The 27,766-nt window shown below is 42.4% G+C and overlaps 1 protein-coding gene across 20 annotated transcripts in view; it reads left to right on the forward strand.

Annotated features, from left to right (window-relative positions):
* Unc79 (unc-79 homolog) overlaps positions 1 to 27,766 on the forward strand; it is a 236,846-nt gene that overhangs the window by 118,727 nt on the left and 90,353 nt on the right. For 19 of the 20 annotated variants that reach the window (XM_006515747.4, XM_030246673.1, XM_030246675.1 and 16 more), the window contains 10 exons: positions 3,909 to 4,099; positions 4,633 to 4,756; positions 6,551 to 6,691; positions 8,653 to 8,874; positions 12,732 to 12,959; positions 17,389 to 17,530; positions 22,340 to 22,419; positions 22,514 to 22,662; positions 25,905 to 26,062; positions 26,521 to 26,702. In XM_006515747.4, the coding sequence (XP_006515810.1) occupies positions 3,909 to 4,099; positions 4,633 to 4,756; positions 6,551 to 6,691; positions 8,653 to 8,874; positions 12,732 to 12,959; positions 17,389 to 17,530; positions 22,340 to 22,419; positions 22,514 to 22,662; positions 25,905 to 26,062; positions 26,521 to 26,702 (1,617 nt within the window). Of the gene's footprint in view, positions 1 to 3,908; positions 4,104 to 4,632; positions 4,757 to 6,550; positions 6,692 to 8,652; positions 8,875 to 12,731; positions 12,960 to 17,388; positions 17,531 to 22,339; positions 22,420 to 22,513; positions 22,663 to 25,904; positions 26,063 to 26,520; positions 26,703 to 27,766 lie in introns of those variants that run through there. The other variant, XM_017315040.1, reaches the window with a different exon arrangement.

Below are 27,766 nucleotides of genomic sequence, written 5' to 3' on the forward strand. Positions count from 1 at the left end.
CTTTCATAGTCTCTGGTGAGAAGTCTGGTGTAATTCTAATAGGTCTGCCTTTATATGTTACTTGACCTTTTCCCCTTACTGCTTTTAATATTCTTTCTTTGTTTAGTCATTTGGTATTTTGATTATTATGTGGCAGGAGGAATTTCTTTTCTGGCCCAGTCTATTTGGAGTTCCGTAGGATTCTTGTATGTTCACGGGCATCTCTTTCTTTAGGTTAGGGAAGTTTTCATCTATAATTTTGTTGGAGATATTTACTGACCCTTTAAGTTGGTAATCTTTGTTCTCTTCTATACCTATTATCCTTAGGTTTCCTCTTCTCATTGTGTCCTGGATTTCATGGATGTTTTGGGTTAGGAGCGTCTTGCATTTTGTATTTTCTTTGATTGTTGTGTCAATGTTTCCCACGGTACTTTCTGCACCTGAGAGTCTCTCTTTTATCTCTTGTATTCTGTTGGTGATGCTTGCATATATAACTCCCGATCTCTTTCCTAGGTTTTCTAACTCCAGGGTTGTCTCCCTTTGTGATTTCTTTATTGTGTCTATTTTCATTCTAATATCAAATAAAATCAAATTTCAACCAAAAGTTATCAAAAAAGAAAAGAGAGGACACTTCATTCTGTTCAAAGGGAAAATCTAGCAAGATCAACTCTCAATTCTGAACATCTATGCTCCAAATGCAAGAGTAGCCACATTCATAAAAGAAACTTTACTAAAGCTCAAAGCACACATTGCAACTCACACAATAATAGTGGGGGACTTCAACACCCCTCTCTCAGCAATGGACAGATCATGGAAACAGAAACTAAGCAGAGACACAGTGAGACTAACAGAAGTTATGAACCAAATGGATCTAACAGGTATTTATAGAACATTTCATCCTAAAGCAAAAGAATATACCTTCTTCTCAGCACTTCATGGTACCTTCTCCAAAATTGACCATATAGGTCACAAAACAGGCCTCAACAGATATAAGAAGATTGAAATAATTCTATGCACCCTATCAGATCACCATGGACTAAGGCTGGTCTTTAATACCAACAAAAACAACAGAAAGCACACATATACATGGAAGCTGAACAAAGCTCTACTCAGTGATAACTTGGTTAATGAAGAAATTAAGAAATTAAAGTCTTTTTAGAATTTAATGAAAATGAAGACACATCATACCAAAGCTTATGGGACACAATGAAAGCAGTGGTAAGAGGAAAACTCATAGCTCTAAGTGCCTCCAAAAAGAAACTGGAGAGAGCTTACACTAGCAGCTTGACAGCACACCTAAAAGCTCTAGAACAAAACAAAGCAAATACACCCAAGAGGAGCAGACAGCAGAAAATAATCAACTCAGGACTGAAATCAACCAAATAGAAACAAAACGAACTATATAAAGAATCAACAAAACCAGAAGCTGGTTCTCTGAGACAATCAACAAGATAGACAAGCCCTTAGCCAGAGGGCACAGAGACAGTATCCATATCAATAAAATTTTAAATGAAAAGGGAGCATATATCTTAAAATGATTATTCTGTTTGTTGAAAATTAACAGTTGAAAATATTAAAATCATGTTCTACTAATGACAAAATTGGCAATGTGGCAGTCGCATCTTGTACAAGAGTGGGTGTTGGGGGTTGATTCACCTGAAGACATGCTAAGGAGCTGGGCAGAATAAGGATACCTCAGTGAGATAATACATTTATCCTTTCCAGAGCATTCTCTTAACACAGCTGCTTATTGATCCTCTACTAAAAAAAAAAAAAAAAAAGATAAAAAAGAGTTCCACACTTTATGTTACAAGGTAAAGACTCAGGAATAGTCAACACTTTATTACTTTTATTCTAGTAGGTATAATATAGAAGGTAGGCTTATATTTTTCAAAACCTACTTTAATAAGCGTACTTAAATGCTTTATCCGCCCTTCTAGACCACCACTCACTAGAGGTAGTGGAAAGGAAAGGCTAATAGGGCAAAAAAGTAGGATGTGGACCTGTTTAGAAATAGTTTTTGGGGCAAATCCAATCTGCATTGTCAGGGTATCAGCAGTTTAGTTGACACAAGTCAGCAGCAGTAGCTCGATCTCCTTGCAAACACCGGCTATGAACCAGCAACACATAGTTCAATCCACAAGAAACCATGAGGCTCTGCCAAAAGGCCTGAGTCAGACAGAGGAAGCCATAAGAAGCTGCTGGAACACCACCAGGAGTTCTTTGGTGTGTCTCTCTCTACAAAGTCACAACAAGTGATGATCAGCAAAGAAGATGAGGTGAACCAATGCCACAGCATTGTCACTGAAGGCCAGCGTCAGTAAAGCCAAATGAAGACTAGCATGGGTGGCAAGGCAAACCAATGCCACACTGCACTGGCCACTGCTTGTTGGATTATACTTATACCCTTTCCAAACACCACGTGTCCTCTCAAGCGTCTGCTCTAGCAAGATATTACATGCTCTTTTCCCAGGAAGCTTCCAGAAAGAAAAATCTGTTCTTAGCAAAACGTCCTCCCACGTGTCTGCTTCAGCAGAAACATCCTTTCATAAGATAGTTTTCAGAAAAACATCACATAACACAACTGAGTCTCCAAATAAACCAGAAAGTTCCACTTCAATAGAATCTTTAATACTAGGCTTAAAACAACTTAAATTTATAAATTAATAAACTGTATTAATTAGTTTTAAGAAAAGATTCCTTTCTTTCTTTCTTTCTGTCTTTCTTTCCTTCCTTCCTTCCTTCCTTCCTTCCTTCCTTCCTTCCTTCCTTCTCTCTCTCTCTCTCTCTCTCTCTCTCTCTCTCTCTCTCTCTTTCTTTCTTTCTTTCTTTCTTTCTTTCTTTCTTTCTTTCTGGTGTTGTGGAATGAACCTAGGGTATCATGCATGCCAGGCAAGGCCTTGGTCGCCGAATTATACCCCTTAGCCCCTCCAAATGCATCCTTTTTTTGTTCATGGATTTAATTATGCTAGAACATCTTTTGTTTTTTTTAAAAAATGGCCATGGCAGAATATGAGGAGTAGAGAAGAGTGGTATTCTGTACCTGTGCTTGTCCATAAAGAAAAACCCGCAGTACAGGGTGTGTGTGGCAGGAGGAAGCGTGTCTCTCTGCAGACAGGAGCAGCTGCATGCTAATCTAGCTTTTAAAAGAGTAATTTTCATTGCTGCTCATCACAGTAAGACTAGAACTTTGGAATTACAACTCACATAGGCTCCAGAAATCCATGGCAGAATAGCTTAGATTCAGTCCACGATCAATATCTGTACCTTCCTATAACTGTGCTTCCTTTTCATTATGGAGCTTAGTGGAAAGTTCTCAAAAAAAAGAAACACAAATGGCCAGCCAACATTTTAAAAAGTATTTGACATCCTCAGTCATTATGGAGATGCAGATTCAAACCTCTTGATGGTGATGGCACACGCCCTTAATTTCAGCACTCAAGGATCTTTGTGAGTTCGAGGCCAGCCTGTTCTACAGAGCAAGTTCCAGGACAGCCAGAGCTGTACAGAAAAACCTTGCCTCGAACCGACAGTCCTCTCCGTGTGCCCTTTCCCCTCTCCCCCTTCAGTCTCGCACACGTCAGAATGGCCGTCCTCAGGAGTATCTGTGACAACAAATGCTGCCATGGGTGTGGGGGAGGGGAGCCCTCCTGTTCTGTGGGCGGAAGTGGAAGTTAATGCAGCCTCTTTGGAATTCTGTCTGGAGGTTTCTCAAAAGCTAGAAATAGATTTACCACACGACCCAAGCCGTATCACTACTGCGCATTTCCGGAAAGGACTCACTACCTTCCCACAGAGATGCTTCTCTGTCCACTGATGGTACAGCGACTTTGATTCTCACAAACCTGTGACTCAGTCTCATAGTCCCCTTCTCAGAAGTCCTTGAGGGTAACTGTAAGGACTATCACTTGTTCTTTTGCCCTTGTCAGGTCGGTGGGTACTGGGACAAGTCCTGTAGCACGGTGACTCAGTTAAAGGAAGGTCTCAACAGGATCCTCTGCCTGATCCCTTACAATGTCATCAGCCAGTCTGTGTGGGAGTGCATTATGCCTGAATGGCTGGAAGCCATCCGGACAGAAGTCCCTGACAACCAGTTAAAGGAATTCAGGGAAGTATTAAGGTGGGTAAGTAGTTTAATGTAGTCACTAGTTGTAGTGATATCTAACACTCACGGGCATGTGCTGCCAGCCAGGCACTCTGCTGAGCATCTTAGATAATCTTGATGCTAACCGTCCTGTGGAGTGAGGCGAAGCGTTCAGATGAGACACGGCCAGAAACTGAGCTAAGATGGTTCGAATCGATTCAGAAAAGGAGTAATAACTGTATATTCTTCCCTTGGTTTATTTTCATGTGTGGTAAATGGGGTAGGTGGGGAAAATGTAACAGGAAATGTCTTTAGATGCTGGGGTAGTTCCTTCCATTAAGCCTCAGACGGGGTGAATATTAGTGTTATCACGGCCACACAATCATTTCTATTTAATGATGGAAACTCACCTCTTAAAGTAGCGAAACACACAAATGCCTGGCGAGGACACAAGGCTACTAATCTAAAGGCCTGAGCTCTCTGAGGTTATAGTTAGAAATACTCTGGTGTCACCGGTAGTCTTTGGAGTGTGCCCATCGGTCACTTACTTTTGTTGCTCTGCTTTCCAGCAAAATGTTTGACATAGAGCTGTGCCCTCTGCCGTTTTCAATGGAAGAGATGTTTGGTTTTATTAGCTGTCGGTTTACAGGATATCCCTCCACTGTGCAGGAGCAAGCGCTACTCTGGCTTCACGTAAGTGCATGACGCAACCATTTCGACCTGTCCTCTAGTCACTGCTCTTCAGCTACCTAGGAGAAGGGGGAGGAGTTTTGTGGAGACTCCCAAGCCTTTGTGTTTATGAGCATTTGCTGCAGACGAATGTCACATGGGCAGAGAGAAGTGGTTACATGTCAGATACATGTAGCAGTAGCGTAGTGAATAAGTATAAATGTATTTGGTAAAGTCACCAAGTTTATAGGCCTTTGGGCCCTGCCTTTGACTAGTATCCTGGGTTCAGAGCCATCATCTCTACTTGGGAAGACTGAGAGTTAGTCATGGACCGAATGGTTCACAGTGTCCTCTCCACCTGGCATGACTTTCTCTCGTGTCGCCACCAGTGAGCAGCACTGTCTACAAAAGCTCAGTCTTTTATAGTCAGCCTCACCCATGACATCCCCTCAAGTTTTCTGTAGCTCTCGGTCCCCAGATCCTCATTCCCCACTGTAGCATCTCGCCAGCTCCCTTTGTGAATTCTGTCCTTTTAAATAGATTTTATTTTATTTCTCTCTCTCTCTCTCTCTCTCTCTCTCTCTCTCTCTCTCTCTCTCTCTCTCTCTCTCTCTCTCTCTCTTGTTGTTGTTTTGGTTTAGTTTTCCTTCTGCTTACAAACCCCTCAAGTTCAGGGGACCACATTCTATTTTTAACTTTACAGCCTTCCCCAGCCTTTCCTTCCAGCATTTGGACACACATTTTTTTTATTTTTTTAATGAGTGCTCAGTTAAAAAAAAAAGTGAAACTGAATACCTACCATGAAGTTTAGACAGTTTCGTAAAACGAGTGCAAATTTAATGTTTAATTATGATTATGGATGCTTTTTTGCTTTTTTTTTTCTGGGACAGGGTTTCTCTGTCTGTATAGCCCTGGCAGTCCTGGAACTCACTTTGTAGACCAAGCTGGCCTCAAACTCAGAAATCTGCCTGCCTCTGCCTCCCAAGTGCTGGGATTAAAGGTGTGCGCCACCACACCTGGCGGATATATATTTTTTAAGTTTGCTTTTTGTGGCGCTGGTGATCAAACCCAGGGTCTTCTGCATTTCCCTGAAGGCAGAGGCTGTAATGGAAGGTGACAAAGTACTGGCCTAGCCACCGAAGAGAGTGGTGAGATAGGGTTCAAAACTCACTCATGATAATTAGCTGTGGAACACTTGCGAATCTCACGTAAGCCACTTGATAACGAGTAGGTTAGAAACATGTCTTTTTTTAGTCTTTCTTCCTTCAGGCCACTGGCAGTGGGAGGAATGGTAGCAGTAATTAGACCCTGAGAAAGTGGTGATTGACTGTAGAAAGCCCGAGGAAGTTCTCAGAGGAGTGTGTGTTGGGGGGTGGGGTGGGGTGGTGTTATTCTGTTTGAAGAAAGAAAGCATGGACCTCCAGAAAATTCATGGCTGATGAGGTATATCTGCCCCAAGAGGACGTGAGCTCGTACCAGAGAGCAAGATAACAGGCAGCTTTCAGTCAGAGCGGGAGTGGGCTGGGGCCGGTGCGGCAGATGCTGTTAGTCGAGGGAAGACATTTCCAGATGCATCAGAGGAGGCAGCGGAAAGAGCACAGCTTAGTGGACAGTGGGGAGGTGGAAATGAGACATCTCAAAGGTAACGGATTTCCTTGGTGTGAATAATTGAAAACGGCTGTGCTCATATGTATTGCAAAATGTCCTTACTTTCATGGCATAACTGTCATGACATTAGAGAAAATATTAGATTTCGTTTTCTGAGTTTGAGAATTTACTTTTTTTTTGGGTTTGTGTGTCATGTGCTTCGTCCCTCAGGTGTTATCGGAGTTAGATATCACGGTTCCACTCCAACTCTTGATAAGTATGTTTTCTGATGGTGTTAATTCTGTCAAAGAATTGGCAAATCAAAGAAAATCAAGAGCCAATGAACTGGCGGGGAACCTCGCATCTCGAAGGGTAAGTATCACTATGACAGTTCACGTCCTTCTTGTTAAGGTGTGGGAAGCCTCTGCCAGCTACGCTGGCCTTGAAGAAGCATCATTAGAATTCTCTTTGGAAAGACTGTATCATGTTCCGTTTCATTAATCTTTTAATTACATTAAATAAGAAAACATTTGCTAAAGACAGCCTTGATGTAGCCTTTAATCAGTAAGTTACTGTTCTCATTTTCTTCTTCTTTTTTTAAAATTTAATTTGTGCTCTCTTGCCATTGAGAGAACAAGATAGCAATTCTTTAGCGTATATTCTTCCTCTGGGCGCAGGGTATCCTCCTGGAAACCAGGAATTCTTTTCTAGCTCCTGCAAGATCCTTCACTCTGATGGGGTGACTTGCTTTTGTTTTTGCTATCCTATTTTGGGGAGACATGGTCAACTGGTGGGGGCCTTAGGTGATATAGAATTGGTGAATCAGCCAAGGTCTTTTTATTGCATCTTTGTGGGTAAAAAAATGTGTAAGATCGGTTAGTGGGCTTACATGCCCACAGAGGACCTGAAGGAGCTTATGTAGGTGAAGGGACCTCTCAGACCACGAGCAGTTCCTGAGACGTAAATGATCTCAATGCTTTGCACAGCAGGCCCATCTCCAGAACATTCCCACAGCCATTCCACTGACATCTGGGGACCACAAACCCTCATGAGCTCATGGGATCATAGTCTATATAGTTTGTATTCAGTTTTTTTTTTTTTAAGAGGGATCATCGATTGCCTGTCTGATAGGAACCAGAGGCCCACTTTGTTTTCTTCTTTTTGCAACTCAAAGGCTGTATAACAAGCTTAGGTTGTACTTAACTTCATTCTGTGTAGTGTTCACAATGAACAATGTAACAGAGTTGTGAGAACCCATTATCCTCATTTTTACAATTGCTTCACCTTAGATCCTGGAAAGTGATGCTATCAACACACATTCTGATTCACAAGGGGCGATCTTTCTCACCTGGAACTGGATAATATTTGTGATGCTTCTTGGTTACTAGAATGGTCCTTAGGAGATAAAATAGGAGTTGAGCATGATACACAGACATAGGACTCCACCACAGAATTTATCACTCATAATAAAACGGGGAGGTTTCAGTGGAGATTCTGTGGGTAGAGTTATGAGAACTGTTAAAGGCACAAGGGCAATGAAGCTCCCACAGTGAGTGACAGCTCAGTTGGAAGCCACTGTCCCTGCAGAGCTGAAGGGTAAGGGACTCTAGCAGCCACCTTGAGCTGGAACTCCACTAGGGAGCTGGCTGAGGTCACCCTAGAGTGATGGCTTCAGATGCACCCCAGAACAGGCAGAGGTGGCAAGAACTGTCCCTACTCTTACCTCTGCTGCCCTGGTGATCTTCTGGTGCCTGCCATTGACTGAACTTGGACACCAGGCAGCAAAGGAGCCAGGTGAGACACAGTGGAGAGCAGAATAGCAAAGCACAGTTGAGGAGCGTGGGTGGGCACATGGGAGAGAGCCAGCGCAGTAGGTCCACCGTATTGTTTCTCATGGAAGTGAGATCATCATAGTCCCATCGGCCATTCTAAAATCCTTCCAACCTATAGGTCTATGTTTATAATTCTAGAAATTACCTTAAAATATTTTACTTGAAAATTTCTCATTTTCAACTTGTTGTTTTGGCAATATTAGCCACTGAGGTTTAGTATAACAGCATTTGATGAAACGAGATGTCAGACACCTTCATTGTTCAGGGTTCTAACTCATTTCCAGACCGCTCAGAGGAAAACGTGGGTGTTTCCTACTGTGTTTGCATATTATGTGGGGTTATATCAGGTCCAGTACAAATACCTGAGGGAAGCTGGTCCCACAACAGGAAATGCCTTCCCCGGGGGTTCTCAGATACCTCAGATAGAGGTCTTGGACACTTAAGAGAACCTTTGGAGCCTTCATGAGGTCATCTTGCATTTGCTGATGTGTTTTCTTCCAGGTGAGTGTCGCCTCTGATCCTGGTCGACGAGGTCAGCACAATACGTTGAGTCCATTTCATAGCCCTTTCCAGAGTCCGTTCCGGAGTCCCATGCGTAGTCCATTCCGTAGCCCCTTCAAGAACTTTGGACACCCAGGAGGAAGGACTATTGATTTTGATTGTGAAGATGATGACATGAATCTAAATTGTTTCATCCTCATGTTTGACCTTCTCCTAAAGCAGGTAGTGGAAGCATGAGATTCCTTTAGTTCACAGATGGGGCATACGAGGACCCCTGCCGAGTGATCCTGTCTGGTGGGTGGGTCTTTTTGCTCTCACTGTCATGAGTGCCATCACTTATGACTGTTGCAAACTCCTTGGGAATCTCCTAAGGAGTCTAAAATGACGTTTGTGACCATCTGCAGTGCTGTTGACGTGTGAAAATGGATCTGAATTTTAGAAATATTGTTCTGGTTGAATAAATTGGATGGAAGAACTGGTTACTGCTGTTGTTGGGAAGACCACGGTAAACTTTTGTTGTAATGAGGATAATCTAGGTGTATTTTATGAACTGATTTCTGAAGGGAACTGTAAAACTTGAAAAGGCTCTGATAAAGAAAACATTTCCTTATAATTTGAAAATTTGAAATTATTTGGAGTCACAAAAAATTATAAGAATAGTCCAGAGAATCCCTAAGCACTCTGCTCTACATTTTTTAAATGGCTATGACCCCTATTTTCTTGATGAATTGTTCTGAGAGTAAGTTGTAAACATGTTATCTATCTCTATGTACTTCAGAGTGTATTTTTAAATTACATTTCTTATGTAGCCACTGCATAGTTGTCAAAATCAGAAAGTATCATCTAACTTATGGAAATTTTTCTTTTAGAATTAGTATAAGCATCATGTATATAGCCAAAGAAAAGATAGACTTAGCAAATTTAAATTTTTAAAATTTATTTATTTATTGGTTTGTTTTTTGTTTGTGTGTATATGTGTTTGTGTATATGGGAGTTTTACCTGCATGTGTGTTTGTGTAACATGGGTATGCCTGGTTCCCATGGAGACCAAAATGGGGCATTAAATTCCCTGAGACTAGAGTTACAGATGGTTCTGAGCCACCCTGTATTGGGATTCAAACCTGGGTTCTCTGGAAGAGCAGCCAGGGATCTTAATCACCAAGCCATTTTTCTAGTCCTCCTAACCTGTTTTGACTTTAGAATAATCCAAGGTTACTTAATGCAATTATTTGTACTAGTTTCTAGTCCATCCATCCATCTGTCCGTCTGTCTGTATCTCTCTCTGAAACATGGTCTGACTACGTGGCTCTGTTTGACTTAGTGCTCATTATGTAGACCAGGTTGACCTTGAACTTGAAGCAATCCTTATATCGCATTCTATGATGTGTTGACTTTACAGGCAGATACCATTGTGTTTGTTGAGATGTTTCTCATCCCTGCGAAGCTGCTGATTGTTCTTAGGGCCTCTCTCAATGCTAGGCAGGCACTGCAACACTGAGTTGTGTCAATAGCCCTCCAGTCATTGTTCTAGAACAGTCCCTCAGTCATTGTGTAGAACAGTCCCTCAGTCACTGTGTAGAACATTCTCTCAGTCATTGTGTAGAACAGTCCCTCAGTCACTGTGTAGAACAGTCCCTCAGTCACTGTGTAGAACAGTCCCTCAGTCACTGTGTAGAACAGTCCCTCAGTCACTGTGTAGAACAGTCCCTCAGTCACTGTGTAGAACAGTCCCTCAGTCACTGTGTAGAACAGTCCCTCAGTTATTGTGTAGAACAGTCCCTCCGTCATTGTGTAGAACAGTCCCCCAGTCATTGTGTAGAACAGTCCCCCAGTCATTGTGTAGAACAGTCCCTCAGTCATTGTGTAGAACAGTCCCTCAGTCATTGTGTAGAACAGTCCCCCAGTCATTGTGTAGAACAGTCCCCCAGTCATTGTGTAGAACAGTCCCTCAATCATTGTGTAGAACAGTCCCTCAGTCATTGTGTAGAACAGTCCCCCAGTCATTGTGTAGAACAGCCCCCCCCAGTTATTGTCTAGAACAGCCCCTCAGTCATTTTCATACCCTTTCCTGATGCTTCGTTTTTGAGATTATAGTTCAGTTATTTTATAAAGTGTATTTCAAACAAAGTTTGTTTTATTTTTTACGAATTGATTTGAGTCCCAGGAATTTTTTTTGGCAGGAAGGTCACACTGTGATATCCTATCTTCTCTAGTTATCTTGTCAAGTGGCAGGGGCTCAGCTCTTAGGAGTACTTGCTGCTCTTCCAGAGGACCTGATCAGTCCCTGGCACCCACATTAGGCTGGTTACACCTGCTTATAATTCCAGCTGCCCTCTTATTGGCTCCAGGATCACCTGTACTCATACTGCATGCCCCAACCCTGGCACATATACACATAATTAAATACTTAAAAAGAGGCATAGGGTAGAGTTACTGGAGGCATAGTTTTGGCTAATGTGATCTCTGCCAGTTTCTCTACTAGAAAGTATAATGATGCATTGTACACCCCCAAGCTCCAGGCTCAGCATCTGCAGATCCAACCACAACCAAAACACAGACAGTTGGGAAAGATCATTGCATCTTTTGTGAACATGCACAGACTTATCTTCTCCTTATGTAAACTATGCAGTGTAACAGCTATTTATACAACAGTCATTGTGTTAGGTGTTACAAATAGTATAGAGACGCTTTAAAGCCTGTGAGATGTAGGTATATGTGATATTTATAGATACTATTGTATATAAATCCTGTGTCATTAATGTCCTATAAGAGAATTGAACACCCATAGATTTTGGTGTTCAATCTCCCTAAGATGCCAAGGGAAGGCTCCACTTTACCCTCTGTAATTAGTAGGTAACCTGCATGATTTCTTGCTTCTTATCAGACTCCCCACTATGGGTTTTAGGCTGATGGGTGGTTCATGCCTCAATTAATTACTATTACAATGGCTTGCAAATTAGAATATTCCAGGTCTATCCGTTTTGTTTTTGTTTTTTCTGTACTTGCTGGTGTGTAGTGTCCCACAAGAGGAGCCGTAGTTCCTTCTCTCCTGCATATGTGCTCTTCACCTGGTTGTCCCTATGCCCATGGATTTATAGGATCTGCTGCTATGAGTATTTATTCTGCTGCTCAGGCTACTCCGTGGAAAGGAGTGGGGACCCCTTTAAGCTGACTCTAAGTTCTTGTTTGTTTGTTTATTTATATTTAGAGACAGGGTCTCTCTCTGTTTTTTTTTTAAGATTCATTTTATTTTATATATGTGAGTACATCGGATTCCGTTACAGATGGTTGCGAGCCATCATGTGGTTGCTGGGAATTGAACTCAGGACCTCTGGAAGAGCAGTCAGTGCTTTTAACTGCTGAGCCATTTCTCCAGCCCCCACATAGGGTCTCTCTCTAATGTAGCCTTGGCTGTCCTAATTTATTCTGCAGACCAGGCTGCCCTCAAACTTATAGAGATATGTCTGCTTTTGCTTCCTGAGTGCTGGGATTAAAGGCATTTGCTACCATTGTCTGGCCTGGCTCTATGTTCTTCTATCACGTCCACACCTTTCTCTTTCTCATCTGTGGGATCGGGACTTGAACTCCAAGCCTTGCACATATGGAGTCATCCACTCTACCATTGAGCTACACCCCCAGTCTTCCACACTCCTTTAAAATCTGGAAGCATGGGATTTTTCCAGACCCCTGTTTATCTCAACTCTGAGATTAGCCAATTCTCCAGGGAACCCTGGTTCCTTTTGTTGGGTAATAGTACTTAGAAGCCAAGATCTGGACAGTAGGTGAGACAACATGTTTTAAATGTGTAAAATCACACAGAGTGATGTTTTAAAAAATATCTTTTAATGTCTCGTGATTTTGAGGATAATCTGTGTACTTTATCTTATATTTATATTACTTTTAGACAGATGTATCTTTTAGAAAGCAGTGTATCTTTGTGACTTTTAAGCCTATATTGTTTCAGATAATTTAGTTACTGACAAGTACCATGGCAACACAGTGCTGGATAAAGGACCGAACTCTGTCTTCTTTTTCTTCCTTCCTCTCTCCTTCTCTATGTTCTTCTGTGTGTCTTTCAGATGGAGCTACAAGATGACGGCATCACGATGGGTTTAGAGCACAGTTTGTCCAAGGACATTATTTCTATCATAAACAATGTCTTCCAGGCCCCCTGGGGGGGCTCCCACAGCTGCCAGAAGGACAAAAAGGCAACGGAGTGTAACTTGTGTCAGTCTAGCATCCTCTGCTACCAGCTCGCCTGTGAACTCCTGGAGAGACTAGCTCCCAAAGAAGAAAGCCGGCTGGTGGTAAGCAGCTGAGGAAAAGAGATGGCTCGTGGCTAACAAAGCTGGTGGTGTGTGTGTGTGTGTCTGCCTGTCTGTGGTGTGTGTGTGTGTGTCTGTATATCTGTGTGTGCCTGTGTCTATGTGTGTGTGTGTCTGTGTGTGTGTGCTTGTGTATATGCCTATGTCTGTGTGTGTGTATGTGTGTGTCTGTGTGTGTTTCTGTGTGTGTGTGTGTCTGTGTATGTGTCTGTGTGTGTGTCTGTGCCTGTGCCTATGTGTGTGTGCAGGGGTGGTCAGCATTTATCTGTTATCTAGGATAGGAGCCACAGCGTACAGAATGCTTGCAGGTGGCTCAAGGAGAGTGATAACAGTCCCATTCATGTAGTTTCCACAGACACGGAACATTACTGCTATCCCTAAAAGACTTTTTTCCACTAGATTACTTTTAGGAAGTTTAAATAATAATGAGCATAGTGCATTCTGCAATTAAATATTAAGTAGATTATGTATGGATACTGATTTAAGGAACTCACTGCCTTCACCAACAATGAAGAAAACACACTCCCTTTTCTGGCTACGTTCATGCTTTGCTTTCAGGGGAAATCGTGGAAAGAATTGACAGTTGCTGTACGCCACACTTCAGTGACTCCATGCTTTAGCTGTTTTCTGTGTAGCATATCTGAAGGGGCATACATAACATCCAAATACCCTCCAGTCATCGGAGACAGATGAAACCGAATTATCCAAGCGGCCACCTGTCTTCTTCTGTTTCTTTACCAATTGTTTAGGGTCAAAAGTTACTTCTCTAAAAAAAAAATCCAACACTTTTGGAAGACTCACATAAAACAATAAAGTGTGCCTTCAGTTGCAGTCTGTTAGCCTGATCTGTTTTATGTCTTTTAACTCAGTCATTGGATACTTACTGTAGAAATGTGTCCCCCCCCCCCCCCCCCCCCCCCCCCCCCGGCCCGTTGTTCTCTCGCACTCCTGCCCACTGTCTGTCACTCTGAGCTCAGGTGTTGCAGATCCCTCAGGCAAGTGAGAAGAGGTTTTATTTGCTTGTGTATATTGCCTTGTTTATTACCATAGCATAATGTTTTCTAGGTTCATTCTTGTCAACTTGTCAGCATATGATAAAAATTTAATTGAAAAACAACCAATCTGAACCAAAATAAAACCAGCCACAGTAACAGATGGTGAGGAAATACAAATCGAAGCCAAGAAATCTTGGGGTCTGTTTGGAAGTGTAGCTCAGTGGCAGTGTCTTCCCAGCAAAACCCTGAGTTCTATCCCAGCACTAAAAACAAACAAACAAACAACAACAAAACCGAGACTCTAATTGGAAGCATACTTAAGTAAAAGGAAAACCACAAACCAGCGTGATGAGTAATATATATAGCAAGAAGTTAGGAAAGTGGCCGTGGGGGACAGAGGAAGGACCTTGAGACTAGTGCTAGGATATCTTTTGAGGAAGATGAGCCCTGAATTTATACCTGCAGTGAAGCCGGTGACAAGAAAATGGTAGAAAAGAGTTCAGACTTAGGGACTTTCTGCCCAGATGATAGGTGGACATTAATTTGTCAGTGGATAAGCTCTAATCATCTCTTAAAGGGCCTGTCTGGTCCCATTTCCATGTCACCCCAGGGCAATCTCAACAGGTCTTACAGGGAGCATCCAGGCAGAGTTGCTGTGTACCGTGAATACTGGATCTGATTCTTAAGAGAAAGATTGGAAAGAAATAAATGCTTTGAAGTCAGTCATGTCCTCTAATTCTGGGGGAAACCAACTAATAAGAGGGAAAAGGAAAGGAAGAGAAGACCAAAGGTGAATCCTCAGAGGGCCAGAGATGTGAGAGAAAAGCTAAGAGGAAGTCATAATGAAGAAAGCAAGGCCCTGAGGTGCCTAAGGAGGGAATACGTTGGGAAAGAGAGTGAACGCCTAGAGAATTAAGCAATTGCAGGGTCCTTTGTGCCCCTGGGGAGAGTGGTAACCAGGGAATGAAGGCAGAGTCTAGTAGGTGCAAACAAAGTCAACTGAGGAAATGTCTACTGGAATCCTTAGCATCTCTTTGAGGGATAAACTGAGGGAAAGAGGCTGTGTGGGGTCACCCCACGCTGTCTTCCTAGCAGGTTTTTGTCACCTAAGACAAAGAGGGAAATGAAGCATAAATGAAGAGAACCCGAGCCACATCAAACCATCCTTCATGTCTTATGCTTCTCAGATGGTCGAATCCTTAGATTTGGAGGTGAAGCTAAGGATTCTGAAATTCAGGAAGAAATGCTCTTGAGCAAGAGAGATGTCTATCCTGGAACATGGTCTCCACTGCCTGTTCTCCACCACCTTCAGTCTCCCATGCTCTCCCTGGGTCAAGGGGAGACACAGTGGAAGGAAAACACAAAGGGCAGTCTGGCAGGAGGCTTCAGCTAGTTTCCAAGGCAGGTGATGCCAGTCCTGTCACGGTACCAGACTTGTGGATTACAGGTGCTTGTAGACAAATCCTAAACACTGGGCAACTGTCTACACAAAACTCAGCTTACAAGATGACTGGCTGTCTTGTTTGTAGAAGACCTAGGACCAGAGCCAGCCTCAGTAAACCTGTGAAGCTGGCCAAGGGGGTTTTCAGAGACCTTGATCGAGTTCATTTTCTTTGCCAGTTAAAGATTTAAAGGGCAGAGAAACTCTCCAGTGCAGCAACAGCAGGGGAAATCTCAGATGTAGCAGACAGAACAGGTAGTTATAGAAAGGCTTTCATTAGACGTGAGGACACACACAGACACACACACACACACACACAGACGCAGACACAGACACACGAGACACACGACACACACACACAGACACAGACACACACAGACTCACACAGACACAGACACACGAGACACACGAGACACACGAGACACACACACACACACACACACACACACAGAGAGAGAGAGAGAGACAGAGAGAGAGACAGAGACAGAGGCAGAGAGAGAGAGAGAGAGAGAGAGGTCATAAGCATACACAGATAAAGCAGAGGAGGGCTTGTGATGGCTGGAGTGGTTGTTTGTTTGTTTGTTTGTTTGTTTGTTTTTAAGGGTCTTTAAGGGAATCTTTCTCTCCTAATGTAGGTTTAGTCAGTCTGAACAAAGTCAGGTAAGCTGATGGCCCAAAACTCATAAATGTGTCCTGATCAGACCTTAACTTGTCCCACTGCTCCACAGCAGGGGGCCCTACTGCAGGCAAAGAAGCAAAGTGCATGAACCTTTAGGACGAAGACAAAGGTTTCCCATCTCCATGATCCCCTGAGGCCCCATCATGTCTCTCTGACTCCTCCTAATCCCCCCCCCCCCCATTAGCCACGGTTTTAGCACTGCTTTCTTTCCAGTGGCCTTTATTCCACCTGTCTTTGTCTTGTTTGAACTGGTTGTCAAATCATTCTCTTAAAATTGTTTTCGGTTAAAGTATTAGCCAGAAAGATAATTTTCAAACAGGATATTTAAAGATAAAACTAGGAAGAAAAAGGATAAAATAGCCAGAGATTAAATACTTAGATAATAGCCCTGCCTACTGTGTTCCTCCACCCTGCTTTTTGAGATAGGGCCTTGGTATGTGGTCCAGGCTGTCCTTGAACTCTGGTTGACCAACCTCTGCCTCCTGAGTGAAGGTCCCAGTGCACTCTTAAAAGGAGAATTTTTCTCATTCCTTCCTGTTTTTGTATATGCATTTTACATCTCTCTATATGTCTATATCAATGATCCTGGCACCTGCACAACATTGTGCGACCAATCTCCAGGACTTCTAAATAACACCTGCCCATCTCTCCGTCCCCAGCTCCTACTATCCATTTCTATGACCTTGACTACTGTAGCTGTGTAAGTGCCCACCGTATTTCTCTACTGGGACTGTCTTATCTCACCAAGTGTCATGTCTTCAAGCTTCCTCTGAGGTGTAGCACACATCATTATCTCCCTCCGAAAGCTGAGTAACAGTCCATTGTGTGGATCTGTATTTTGTTAATCCATCTGTCTATTGATAGAGACTTGAGTTTACCCTTCTCTCCCCTTAATTCACACGTTCCATGTTCCAGCAACTTCTTGCTCCTAAAACACTGATTTGTCAAGGTATCTAGGTATCTGGCATTATGTCTGAAATCATTGCCTCTTAAATAAATTGGGAGTGAGATTCCGATCTCTGGGACTAAAGAAAGATGGGGGGGGGCAGTCTAAGATCAATGTTTTCCATGTTTTATTTTCCTGTATCTATTTCAAATGAAAGCAAATGTTTCACCAATCGCTAATGCACACTTCTCAACAGGATGGGTGTGCATGTGGGGACATGCTCTTCTGAGGTATAGGGCCTCTGCACACTTGGCTAGCACAAGGTTGGGTAGAACAGGCTGACCCACTTTGTTGATGGAAACCAAACTGTTCTTTGTAGCCCCTCACACAACTGCTTGTATTTGTTGCAGGAGCCCACAGACAGCCTTGAAGATAGCCTCCTTTCTTCCAGACCAGAGTTCATTTTAGGCCCTGAAGGAGAGGAGGAGGAGAACCCAGCAGCCAAACATGGAGAGAATCCAGGCAACCGTACAGTGCCCTCAGAACATGCTGGTAGGTGAACTCAGCTGATGGGAGTGTATACACTTTCCAGTTTATACAGCTTCATACCCAGGTAGCAACTTGGACAAGCTCAGTGCTTCTTTGGGGTAGACTATACAGATAAAGCATTTCCCACCACATTAGAAGGTGAACAGCTCTATTATGGCACCAGGGGAATGTCATTCACTGAGTCTCTTCCTGGCAGCAGAATCTTGCTATTAATTATTACTAGTTATTATCTTCTTACTGGGTCCTGGTAGTATAGAAAGCTAAAGTGAACTTTACATAGTGTTTACATATGCACAGAAGAGATTGAGAATGGCTGAGGTAGAGTGTGCTGACAGTCATAATAGCCACTTGAGGTACATGGTCAAAGCCAGTGCTTTTGGGTAGAGGCAACGGTACTTGCATCCACACAATTTATCTGCATCCTTGGAGATTGCTCATGACCCTAGGCAGATGCTCCTTGCCTAGCTGTGATGGTCATCACTTCTCGTTGGAAAGATGGCTTCTTTATCATTTCCTTAAAGGCTATTGGTGTGTGAACTGAGGATACCTGGATGGCAGGCAGACTCAGGACCATTCCCTGACTCCTCCCAGTCAGACAGAGTTCCCTCATGTTTCCTATGGGAAAGCCTCATTCCTAGATCTGAGCAGCAATACTCTGGGGGGCTTGTACAGGACCTAGGACAAATTTGGGGAGCCTTAAGAATATTTACTCCTACTGTCTCAGACTGTCTTGCTCCTGGGAGGTCCACTCTAGAACAAGGGAAGCATGGGCTTTATCCTTTTAGTGAACAACAAACATACTTAGGGGACTGTGGTTCACGGTAGCTACACCATCACTGCCAAATCCTTGGTATAACCTACTGCTTCTACATGGATGGGTAGACACTATGATGGTCTGGCTCACGCTGTCTAACTCTATTGGCAATCAGAGCTGGAAGGAGGTGGTGTATTTCATTGACTCTATAGTGGTAAAGGCTCCAGGTCACTTCCTCTGTCAGTTCCTCCGTGGTGGTGGTAATTGGTGGAAACATGAAGGCAAATGATGAAGCTCCTACTCAGATCCACCAGAGAGCTCTCTCTGCCTTTCACCTTCATATGTTGGAGTTATAAATAAGATTTTCTTTAACCGAGTATCCTTTATAGAAAAAAAAATCCCTGATATCTGCTGATCTAACTCAGCCTTCTCTCTTTGCCAATGAGAAGCCCAATCCCAGATGGGCCAGGTGACTTGCCTATGGTCCAATGGTTCATATAACTCATTTATAACGAATGCTCTGTCTGTATGCCAGGAATATGATCAAGCTCTAGCCTCTACCTCTGATTCCGAGTATATGGTGGACAGGGTCTTAGAATTGGGAGGTCAAATGCTGTATAGTTAGTAGGGATGGGAGCTGGAACCCAGAACCCAGGCCTCCTGGTTTCTTAGAACTCATGACCTTGCTTTGGGGCTGCAGCTTGGCTTGCAGGGCTGGAGTTGTTTCTGTTAAGCTCTATGCCCAAAGGAAGCAAGGACTTCACAGAGAATCTGATAACTAATACTCTTCCTATGGAAATATTTTTAACTTATAGCACACAACTCAATAACTATCACTTCCCTTGCTGTTTTTTTGAGCTAGAGTCTCATTGTGTAATCCAGACTGAACTGGAATACGACATGTATGGCAGGTTTGGCCTTGAATTTGCATTATTTCTCCTGCTTCAGCTGCTTAGTATGTTGGTTCCAGGACCTCTCTCCCTCTTCTCTATAAATGCCCCAGTCCCTGATATAAAATGACATATATTGATGATGCGTAATTGATCATAACTTATGCATATCCTCTCATTTATTATAAACTGTCCTTAGGCTACGTATAATATTTAATTTTATGTCGCAATACCGGGGATTGAACCTAGGGCCTTGTGCATGCTGGGCAAGTACTCTATCCCTGAGTTACTCTAAATCCTTGTATTGTTCATAGAATAATGACCTAAATGAAAATGTTCTTTGTGTGTGCTCAGAGCAGATGCAGCCTGGCTCTCCAGTGAGTCTTGCTTCATTGAGTCTGCAGATGTGGAATCTCTGGTTGCAGAGACCACTTATATTCTTCATTATGGAGATGGTATAAATTCTATCTTTTAAAACGTTTGTCCTGTTCTGCCCTTTCCTGGGCCCGACTTAAAAGGCTCCAGTCACAGCCTCAGCCTGATTTCCTCCTTTTGTCTTTTGCCTTCTTATAAGACAGTTATAAACTCACTCTTGAGTATGCATCTGATGTCTGCACGTGGAAAGCTGAGGCAGGAGGATCTTGGGTTCTGGGATGTTCTGGAGTATGTTGTGAGATTCTTATATAAAAGACAGAATGCAGTATAGTCTCCTGTGATAGTCTCCAGTGTTCCCTGCCACTCAGAAACTAGTGTTGCTCTGCTCTGTGGCCTTCAGTGGTGACCCTTGGCTCCCGTTCAGGGGACCTGGGTGTTGCACCAATGGGCTCAGTGACTTCCACATCCTTTCCATGTTTCCTCTTTCTGCATTTTGCAGGAAGATGTATTTTTTAGTAGATACCAGCTCTATCTGTCACCAAACCTATGTTCACGTTCACATTAACCAGTATGGAGTTGGGTGCTGGTGCTGTGTAAAATGCCTTTGAGTGGAAGATCATCAAGAAATGTATCAACCACGAGGATTTGCCTGCCATGTCTCTGATCCCAGGAATTGCCACAACCTTAATAACGGGCACATTATTTTGCCCTTTTTTTTGAGCAGTTTTTAAAAAATATAATATTTTATTAATTCTTTGGAAATTTCTTTTTTAATAGCAAGGTTGAGAAGATTTTTATTAATAATAACTAGAAACAGGAGATATGGATGAACAAATACATTTTATACCTCAGTTGTAGCTGAATAAAATACCTTACACTGCTATCAAAATGACATTGAGATATTAGTTTGCATGGGAATGAAAACATACAAAAAATTTTATTTTTATATTTTTCCTCTCATAAAGTAATTTTAATATGGGAATTCTCAAAATAAGTTTTGTTTAACATGCTTATAAGAAGAAACTCAACAAAATAATTTGTTAAAATAACAATACCCACTTATGGCCACCAGAGACAAAATGTTATCCCTATTATTATATATGATTTACTATAGATTAATTACTACCTGGTGAGATGATCAATATTAGTTTTCTATGACTACAATCTCCAATAACAACATAAATAATAGAAAGTCAACATTCACTTGAAAATTTCTTACCATGTATTTTGATCATATTCATTGTGACTCCTAACTTCTCCGTAACTCCTCCCAAACTCACCCCCAACTTCCCTATCCTTCCAGCTTTTTAAAATAGCCCACAGACTTCAGTTTATGCTGCCTATGTATTCACATGTATAAAGCCATTCACTGGAGCAAGGCACACCTACAAAGGACCACAGTCCTTACAGAAAACTGACTCTTCCTGTCCCTGAAGCCATCAAATGTCAAAAACTCTTTAGTTCGGGGAGGGGTCTTGAGAACCTCTCTTCTCTCTCTCCTATAATGTAACACTGGTTTTTGGTAGGTGGTTAACGTGTGAGCTCCTCTATAGCAAGCCTGTATGTATCCTGTGGTGTTGTCCCACAGTGGAGGCAGAAGTTGGAGAACCTCACAAGAAGAGACATCCATAAGTGGGGTTTTCATTTGAAAACATTAATCTGATTCAAAACTGCCTAATGTGTCAGTCGACATTATAGCTTCGGCTTAGAAGTTAAGCAACCCACACCCCTCTCTTCCATACCTACTTATATCCTTTAATGAAGGCATGCCTTGCCAGCCCCATGTCCCTTCATTCACAGGAGCACAAACTAAGGCTAGGGTGAGTCAGGTGACCAAAGACACAGAGATAACATGGGGACTCTGAAGTGAAAAATGGAGTCTGAGAGTCTTTTTTAAATTATTAAAAAAATTTTTGTGTGTATGGGTGCTTTGCTTCCATGCATATATATGTGTATCACCTCCGTGGCTGGTGCCGTGGATCTCCCAGAACTGGAGTTGCAGGCAGTTGTGAGCTGCTTTGTAGGTACTGGGAATTGAACCCAGGTCCTCTAGAAGAGCACCCAGTGCTTCTAACCACTGACTCACTTTTCCAGCCCCCAGGATGAGATTTTAAATTTAGAAGATTTTCTGTATTTCCTCATAGGAGAGCAAAGTCTTTTTTTCTTTCTTTTCCTTGTCTTTTTAAAAAGTTTTATTTATTTATTTATTTTTATGTATATGGGTACACTGTAGCTGTGCAGATGGTTGTGAGCCTTTATGTGGCTGATGGGAATTGATTTTAGGACCTCTGCTCAACAGCCCCGCTGTCTTCAGACACACCAGAAGAGGGCATCAGATCTCATTACGGGTGGTTGTGAGCCACCATGTGGTTGCTGGGATTTGAACTCAGGACCTACGGAAGAGCAGTCAGTGCTCTTACCTGCTGAGCCATCTCACCAGCCCCATGTTTTTTCGTTTTTTGTTTTTCTGTTTGTTTGTTTTGTTTTTGTTCTTCTGTTTTGTTTTTATACAGAGTCTCTCTGTGTAGCCCTGGCTGACCTAGAACTCACTATGTAGACCAGGTTGGCTTTGAACTCACAGAGATCTACCTGCCCCTGCCTCCCAAGTATCGGGATTAAAGCTGTGCACCACCATGCCCAGTTGGCATACGGAAGTATGCAAATGAAAACATCCTACAAACATGTAATACGTTTTGTACCCTTCCCCCCTCTCTGGTTTCATGATTTTGATGAGCTGATGAATGCTGGGGGGAAAGGAGCCAGGCTAACCTTTGTGTAATCCTTTTTCCTTAGCAATAAAGAATGACACGGAAAGAAAATTTTGCTACCAACAGCTTCCAGTTACATTGAGACTAATATATACCATTTTCCAGGTAGGCTTTTCTGAAACATTTAAACATTGGGTTTGGGCTTGGAATTATTTGCTGTCTTGGAGACTGCAGTGACGGCTGTGTGTTCTTCGCATAGGAAATGGCGAAGTTTGAAGAGCCAGATATTCTTTTTAATATGCTCAACTGCCTGAAGATTCTCTGTCTGCACGGAGAGTGTCTGTACACGGCGAGGAAAGACCATCCTCAATTTTTAGCCTACATTCAGGACCACATGTTGATTGCAAGGTATGGACTGTGAACATCTTTGTTTGCATTTTTGGGTTCAGTTGTAAAATTTAAAGTGAGAGCACGACTTAATCTGTTTCTTTTGATTTTTCTTCCCCAGACCAGTAATTTGATAAAGAAACTTCCTCCTGTCCCCCCTTTCCTCCTCCTTCCTTCCTGTCTGTTTTTGTTCTTGGGGCAGGGTCTTGCTGTGTATTCCTGGCTTGCCTAGAACTCCCAGAGATCCACTTGCCTCGGCCTCCTGTGAGCTGGGATTAAAGGTGTGTGCCACCACACACAGCTTTAGTTTTCTTTCTTTTATTTTCTATGATGCTAACATGAACATAGTAGTGTTTGCTTACTAGATTCTGTTGGACCAGACACATAAAATAAGGGTATTTGTAAGATGGCAATCTTTCCCTGATCCCAGTTTAAGATATTTATTAACTTGATTCCATCCCACATTCAAGCTTTAAGGAAGAAAATTATTTTTGCATAATATTTTAATTGTTTATTTGGAAATTTCTCATTATGACATTCTGAAACCCAATCACACGAGTCTCCCAGGCCTCCCAGGTCTGCTCCCTGACCCTTGTGACCTCCCCATGACAAAGAAAAGAAGAAGGGGGGGGGATGAGGAGGACGAGGGGGAAGAAAGAAAACAGTCAAGTCCAGTTTGTTTTGCCCACATGCTCACTGGACAAACTCCCAGTGGCCCATCTTTTAAAGGAAACTGAGTCTCCCCCCATTCCCACCCTCACCCCCATCAGCAGCCCTCAGTTGTGGAGAGCTATATATCAACAGTAGACAACAATTTTACTCAAACTAGGAACTCCGAATGGATACTGAACCCCTCTGGGTGCTGTCTCCCTTGCTCTTTAGAGATAAAGGCATTTTGAGAATAGTAATAAAACAGTGCCCTAGGTTTATGATGCTCTCATTCTGAGTGCCTTCAAATAACTATTATAGTTCTCCTGGAGGCAAGCCAGAAAAAAAGATCATTTTATACGTTCAGAGTACAGTCTGATCCTTAGGAAAGGCTTGTTCGTGAGTTGTAGCAAAAGCAAGTCAAGGTTCTACTTGGTTATTTTGTTAATTTATTTATTCATTCAACAAATATAATGACTTTAATGTGTTTTCTAAATCACAATACTGTTCTAGATACTTTAGGGATTTTTTTAGTCTACTCTAGGAAGCGATAAATAATAAATAATAGAATTATCAATATTTTATTATTTAATATGGTCTATTTTTGCATTCAGGAGATTGCTTAGAAGATCAAGTGCTTGCATAAGCATTGGGACTTTAGTTTAGATCTCTAGTTATCCACATAAAAGCCAGGCATGGCATTTGTAACTCTAATATTCTGGGAGGCAGAAGCAAGTCAATCTTGTGGGCTTGCTGGCCAGTCAGTCTAGATAAAACCATGAATTCCAGGCTGATGGAGAAATCCTGTTTCAAGAAGGGAAGTGGAAAGCAATAGAGAAAAACACTAAAGACAACCTCTGATCTTCACATACCCACACAGGCATGCGCACGCACACACACAAACATATTTGCACACACATGCATACACACACACACACACACACACACACACACACACACATACATACATGCCTGGACCATGCATAGGTCTACCTTTGAGGCTTAAGGAAGGGGCAGCCCTGATATCAACCCCCCAAATAATAAACTAGAATAAGATCTTGGGGAAACTAAGACATATTTTTGCATCGTGTATACACAAGACACTAGTAGTCCAGTGTCATGTGTTAAGTGACTGTTCTGCACAGGTCACAGGTGGACAAGAACCATTCTTGACCAATGAGTAGGCTAGGGTTCAGCAGCGGGTACATTTGAATCATCAGTATGGAAATGGATTTTGATAAAAATGTAATATTGGTAGGACATTTTTGGAAAGCAGGAATATCAAGGACAGGAGATGGACTTGCTAAAAAAGTGGGGGCAGGACCAGAATCGGGGAGCACTAGTGAGGTGATATCAGGTTGCATTGTCTAATGTGGGCTCAGGGGTGTAAGGAAAAGTGGCTAGAGAAGTAGGCAGGTCCCAAGTGTGGGCAGGGAGTCTTGTAGATGGTGCCTCTCTTCAATGATAGATGGGAAGCCATGAAAAGTAGTAGAAAACAATGAACGAGAAGAGAAGGGAGGCTGACAGGATGATAGACTGGGGAGTAAAGAGAAGAGTGTGAAGGGGATGCAATAGGAGATTGAAGCCTTAAGGAGAGTGCATGTCGATGACCTCTCCAGAGGGACAGGAACCTGGAAGAAAGTGGGTAACAGCCAACCGGAGGGAAACAGCAGGGACTCAGCAAGAAATAACAAAGAACTGCTTCTGCTTCGGAGCCCTGATGGAGGAGCTAACCTGCTTTCCGCCAGTCCTTTCAGTTCGGGTTTCCTTTTGCCAAATGCTTAGGGTTTTAGAAGTGAAAACATTGGTTAGGGAGCATACTAAATATCAGGTCTCTCCTCTTCCTACTCCCTTTTCTTCCAGCCTTCTACCATTAGCTCAGTTCCATCTTAGTTTGTTAGATCAAACTAAATATTGGCTTCTTCCTATACAAGCTGAGCCTGGGAGGTGGGTTCCTGGTAGCTCTCATTTGATATAGTCTTCCAATCATGAAGTTTCTGAAGCAGAGACCCATTTCTCCCAGAGTCCATACTATGATCTGAAAGTCTTAAGTTTGGATCATATGTCTGCTCCACCATAGGTTAATCGCTGTTCAGGACAGCGAAGTACACTGGTAAATGAGTTTTATGCTCATCCCTAGGACAGGAAAAGTGGGAGATCTTGAGAGACAGCCTTGTCAGGTTTTACAGAGGCTGTTATTAGCAGACAACGAGTTATTATGGCTGCTGGTCGCCAAAATAAACAATTATGCTTTCTAGTTATTCACATAAGAAACATATTTAAAACCATTTATCACACTATCATCTTCATATAGCTGTTAATTTTGTGTATTATTTAATTCATTCACATAGCTGAATTTATATATGGAATTAAAATTTTATATTTAACTATGTTTCTCAATTTTGTTAAATAAAAGTAATTTCATCAGAAGACATTAACAAATCAAAACTTAAATGTTTCTTGGGGGATTATAGTCTTGTGGACGGATGCGCTTTCACCCAGAGCATCCTACCAGCACCTACTGCCCACAGCTGCTATGAGTTAATAGTACAGGCTCTTTCCCTCTGAAGAGGCAGCGCTGACCATAATGCCTCTGCTGTTCCTTGATTTCCCAGCCTCTGGAGAGTCGTCAAATCTGAGTTCTCTCAGCTGTCTTCACTGGCAGTTCCTCTCCTTCTTCACGCTCTGTCCCTTCCTCATGGTGCTGACATATTCTGGACAATCATAAATGGCAACTTCAACAGCAAAGACTGGAAGATGAGGTTTGAAGCAGGTACTTCTACGTTAATTAAAATTCCTCTGGGTCACAAGGTAAACTAGATGTCATCCAGTTTTGAAATGTATGTTTGGCCGTCATTGTTGATATTTAAATTTTCCATGTAGGAGCCCCCATTTAACTTTTTTATGGGGTTCAGTTCTCATGAGGCTTAAATAGATGTCAATGCAGGGCCAGTGAGATGGATCAATGGGGGGGTGAAGGCACCTGTCTCCTAACCTAAAGACCCAAGTCTAGTCCTCTGGAACCTTAATGGTGAAAGGTGAGATTCAACTCCCTCAGTTGTTTTCTGGTCTCCTCACACGCCCAGTGCTACCTGAACACCCCACCTATAAGTAAATAAAATAAACAAAAGTAAATAAATAACTGAAATAATATTTTAAATAGGTGTGAAATATTTATACTATGTTAATAAATGTGTGTATGTCTTTTGTCCTCTGTATTGTATATTGCAGTGGAAAAAGTAGCTGTCATTTGTAGGTTTTTGGATATTCACTCAGTGACCAAAAACCACCTGCTGAAGTACTCTCTGGCACACGCTTTCTGCTGCTTCCTGACAGCTGTGGAGGATGTCAATCCCGCAGTAGCCACCAGAGCAGGTCTCCTCCTTGACACCATAAAGAGGCCAGCACTGCAGGTGATGGGGGAATGTGTGTTATGAGCCCTACAGATTGTCTGCCAATACCACCAAGAGTTGACATTGTCATGTGTCTTTTTAACCGTGCTATATCAAAATACCACAAACAGGGTAGCTTAGAGAGCCATAGGAATTTATGTAGTATGATTCTGGAGTGTGGGAGGTCCATGGTCAAGGGCTTGGAGATTCAGTGTGTGCTAAGGGCTCACTTTATGGTTCATAGTTGATGCCTTTAACCATGCCTGGGCCTAGGTTTAAGAACAAGAATCCTAAGAAATGGAGGTCAAAAAGGTCCTTTTCTACCTGCATGGTCCGCCTCCCAGTCCGAACAAACATTATCAGTTCTGAAGGACAGCATTTCTTTACCTTCTACACAATCGTGTAATGCCAAGTCTTGAGAGTTCCAGCATTTATGCATACATATATAATATGTGTATATATTAATCATATATATATGATACCCTACATGTGAGTGTCTCATTCCTAACCTGCAAATCCAGGTCTGGTCTTGTACAGTAAAGACTCTGTGTGTGCAAAAAAAGAGAATTCTGTCCACATGGCTTTGCTTCTCCCAAAGACTCACCTTCTAATACTGTCACTTAAATCACTGAGTTTCAGGGTGGTGAACATTTTAGGGGAATGGACATAAATATTCAGATTATAGTACTATGCAAGCTAATTAGTTTTAGTGATTATAACAGCAGAGGTCTCTGTGTGTTCAGCTATGTGCTTTTAAGTTATAATGATTATAACAGCAGAGGTCTCTGTGTGTTCAAATGTGTGCTTTTAAGTTATAATGAAAACAAGAAGAGACCTGACTTACTCCAAACTCTCCCTGTAAAATGGGAAAACAACCCAGGACTCGATTCTCTCATGTGTCCTAAAATGTAGTTTGGGGGATAATGAGGTGGCTCAGTAGATACAGGTGCCTGAGGCACGAGTTTGAGGACCAGAGTTCAATTCCCTGAACCTCCTGGTAGGGAAGAGAATGGGCTTCTAAAAGTTGTCTCTGGCCTCCACATATGCTGCAGGATAAGCATATATGTGTGCATGTGTGCATGCAC

Source organism: Mus musculus, chromosome 12 (assembly GCF_000001635.26).
Source record: "Mus musculus strain C57BL/6J chromosome 12, GRCm38.p6 C57BL/6J".
Taxonomy (NCBI): Eukaryota; Metazoa; Chordata; class Mammalia; order Rodentia; family Muridae; genus Mus; species Mus musculus.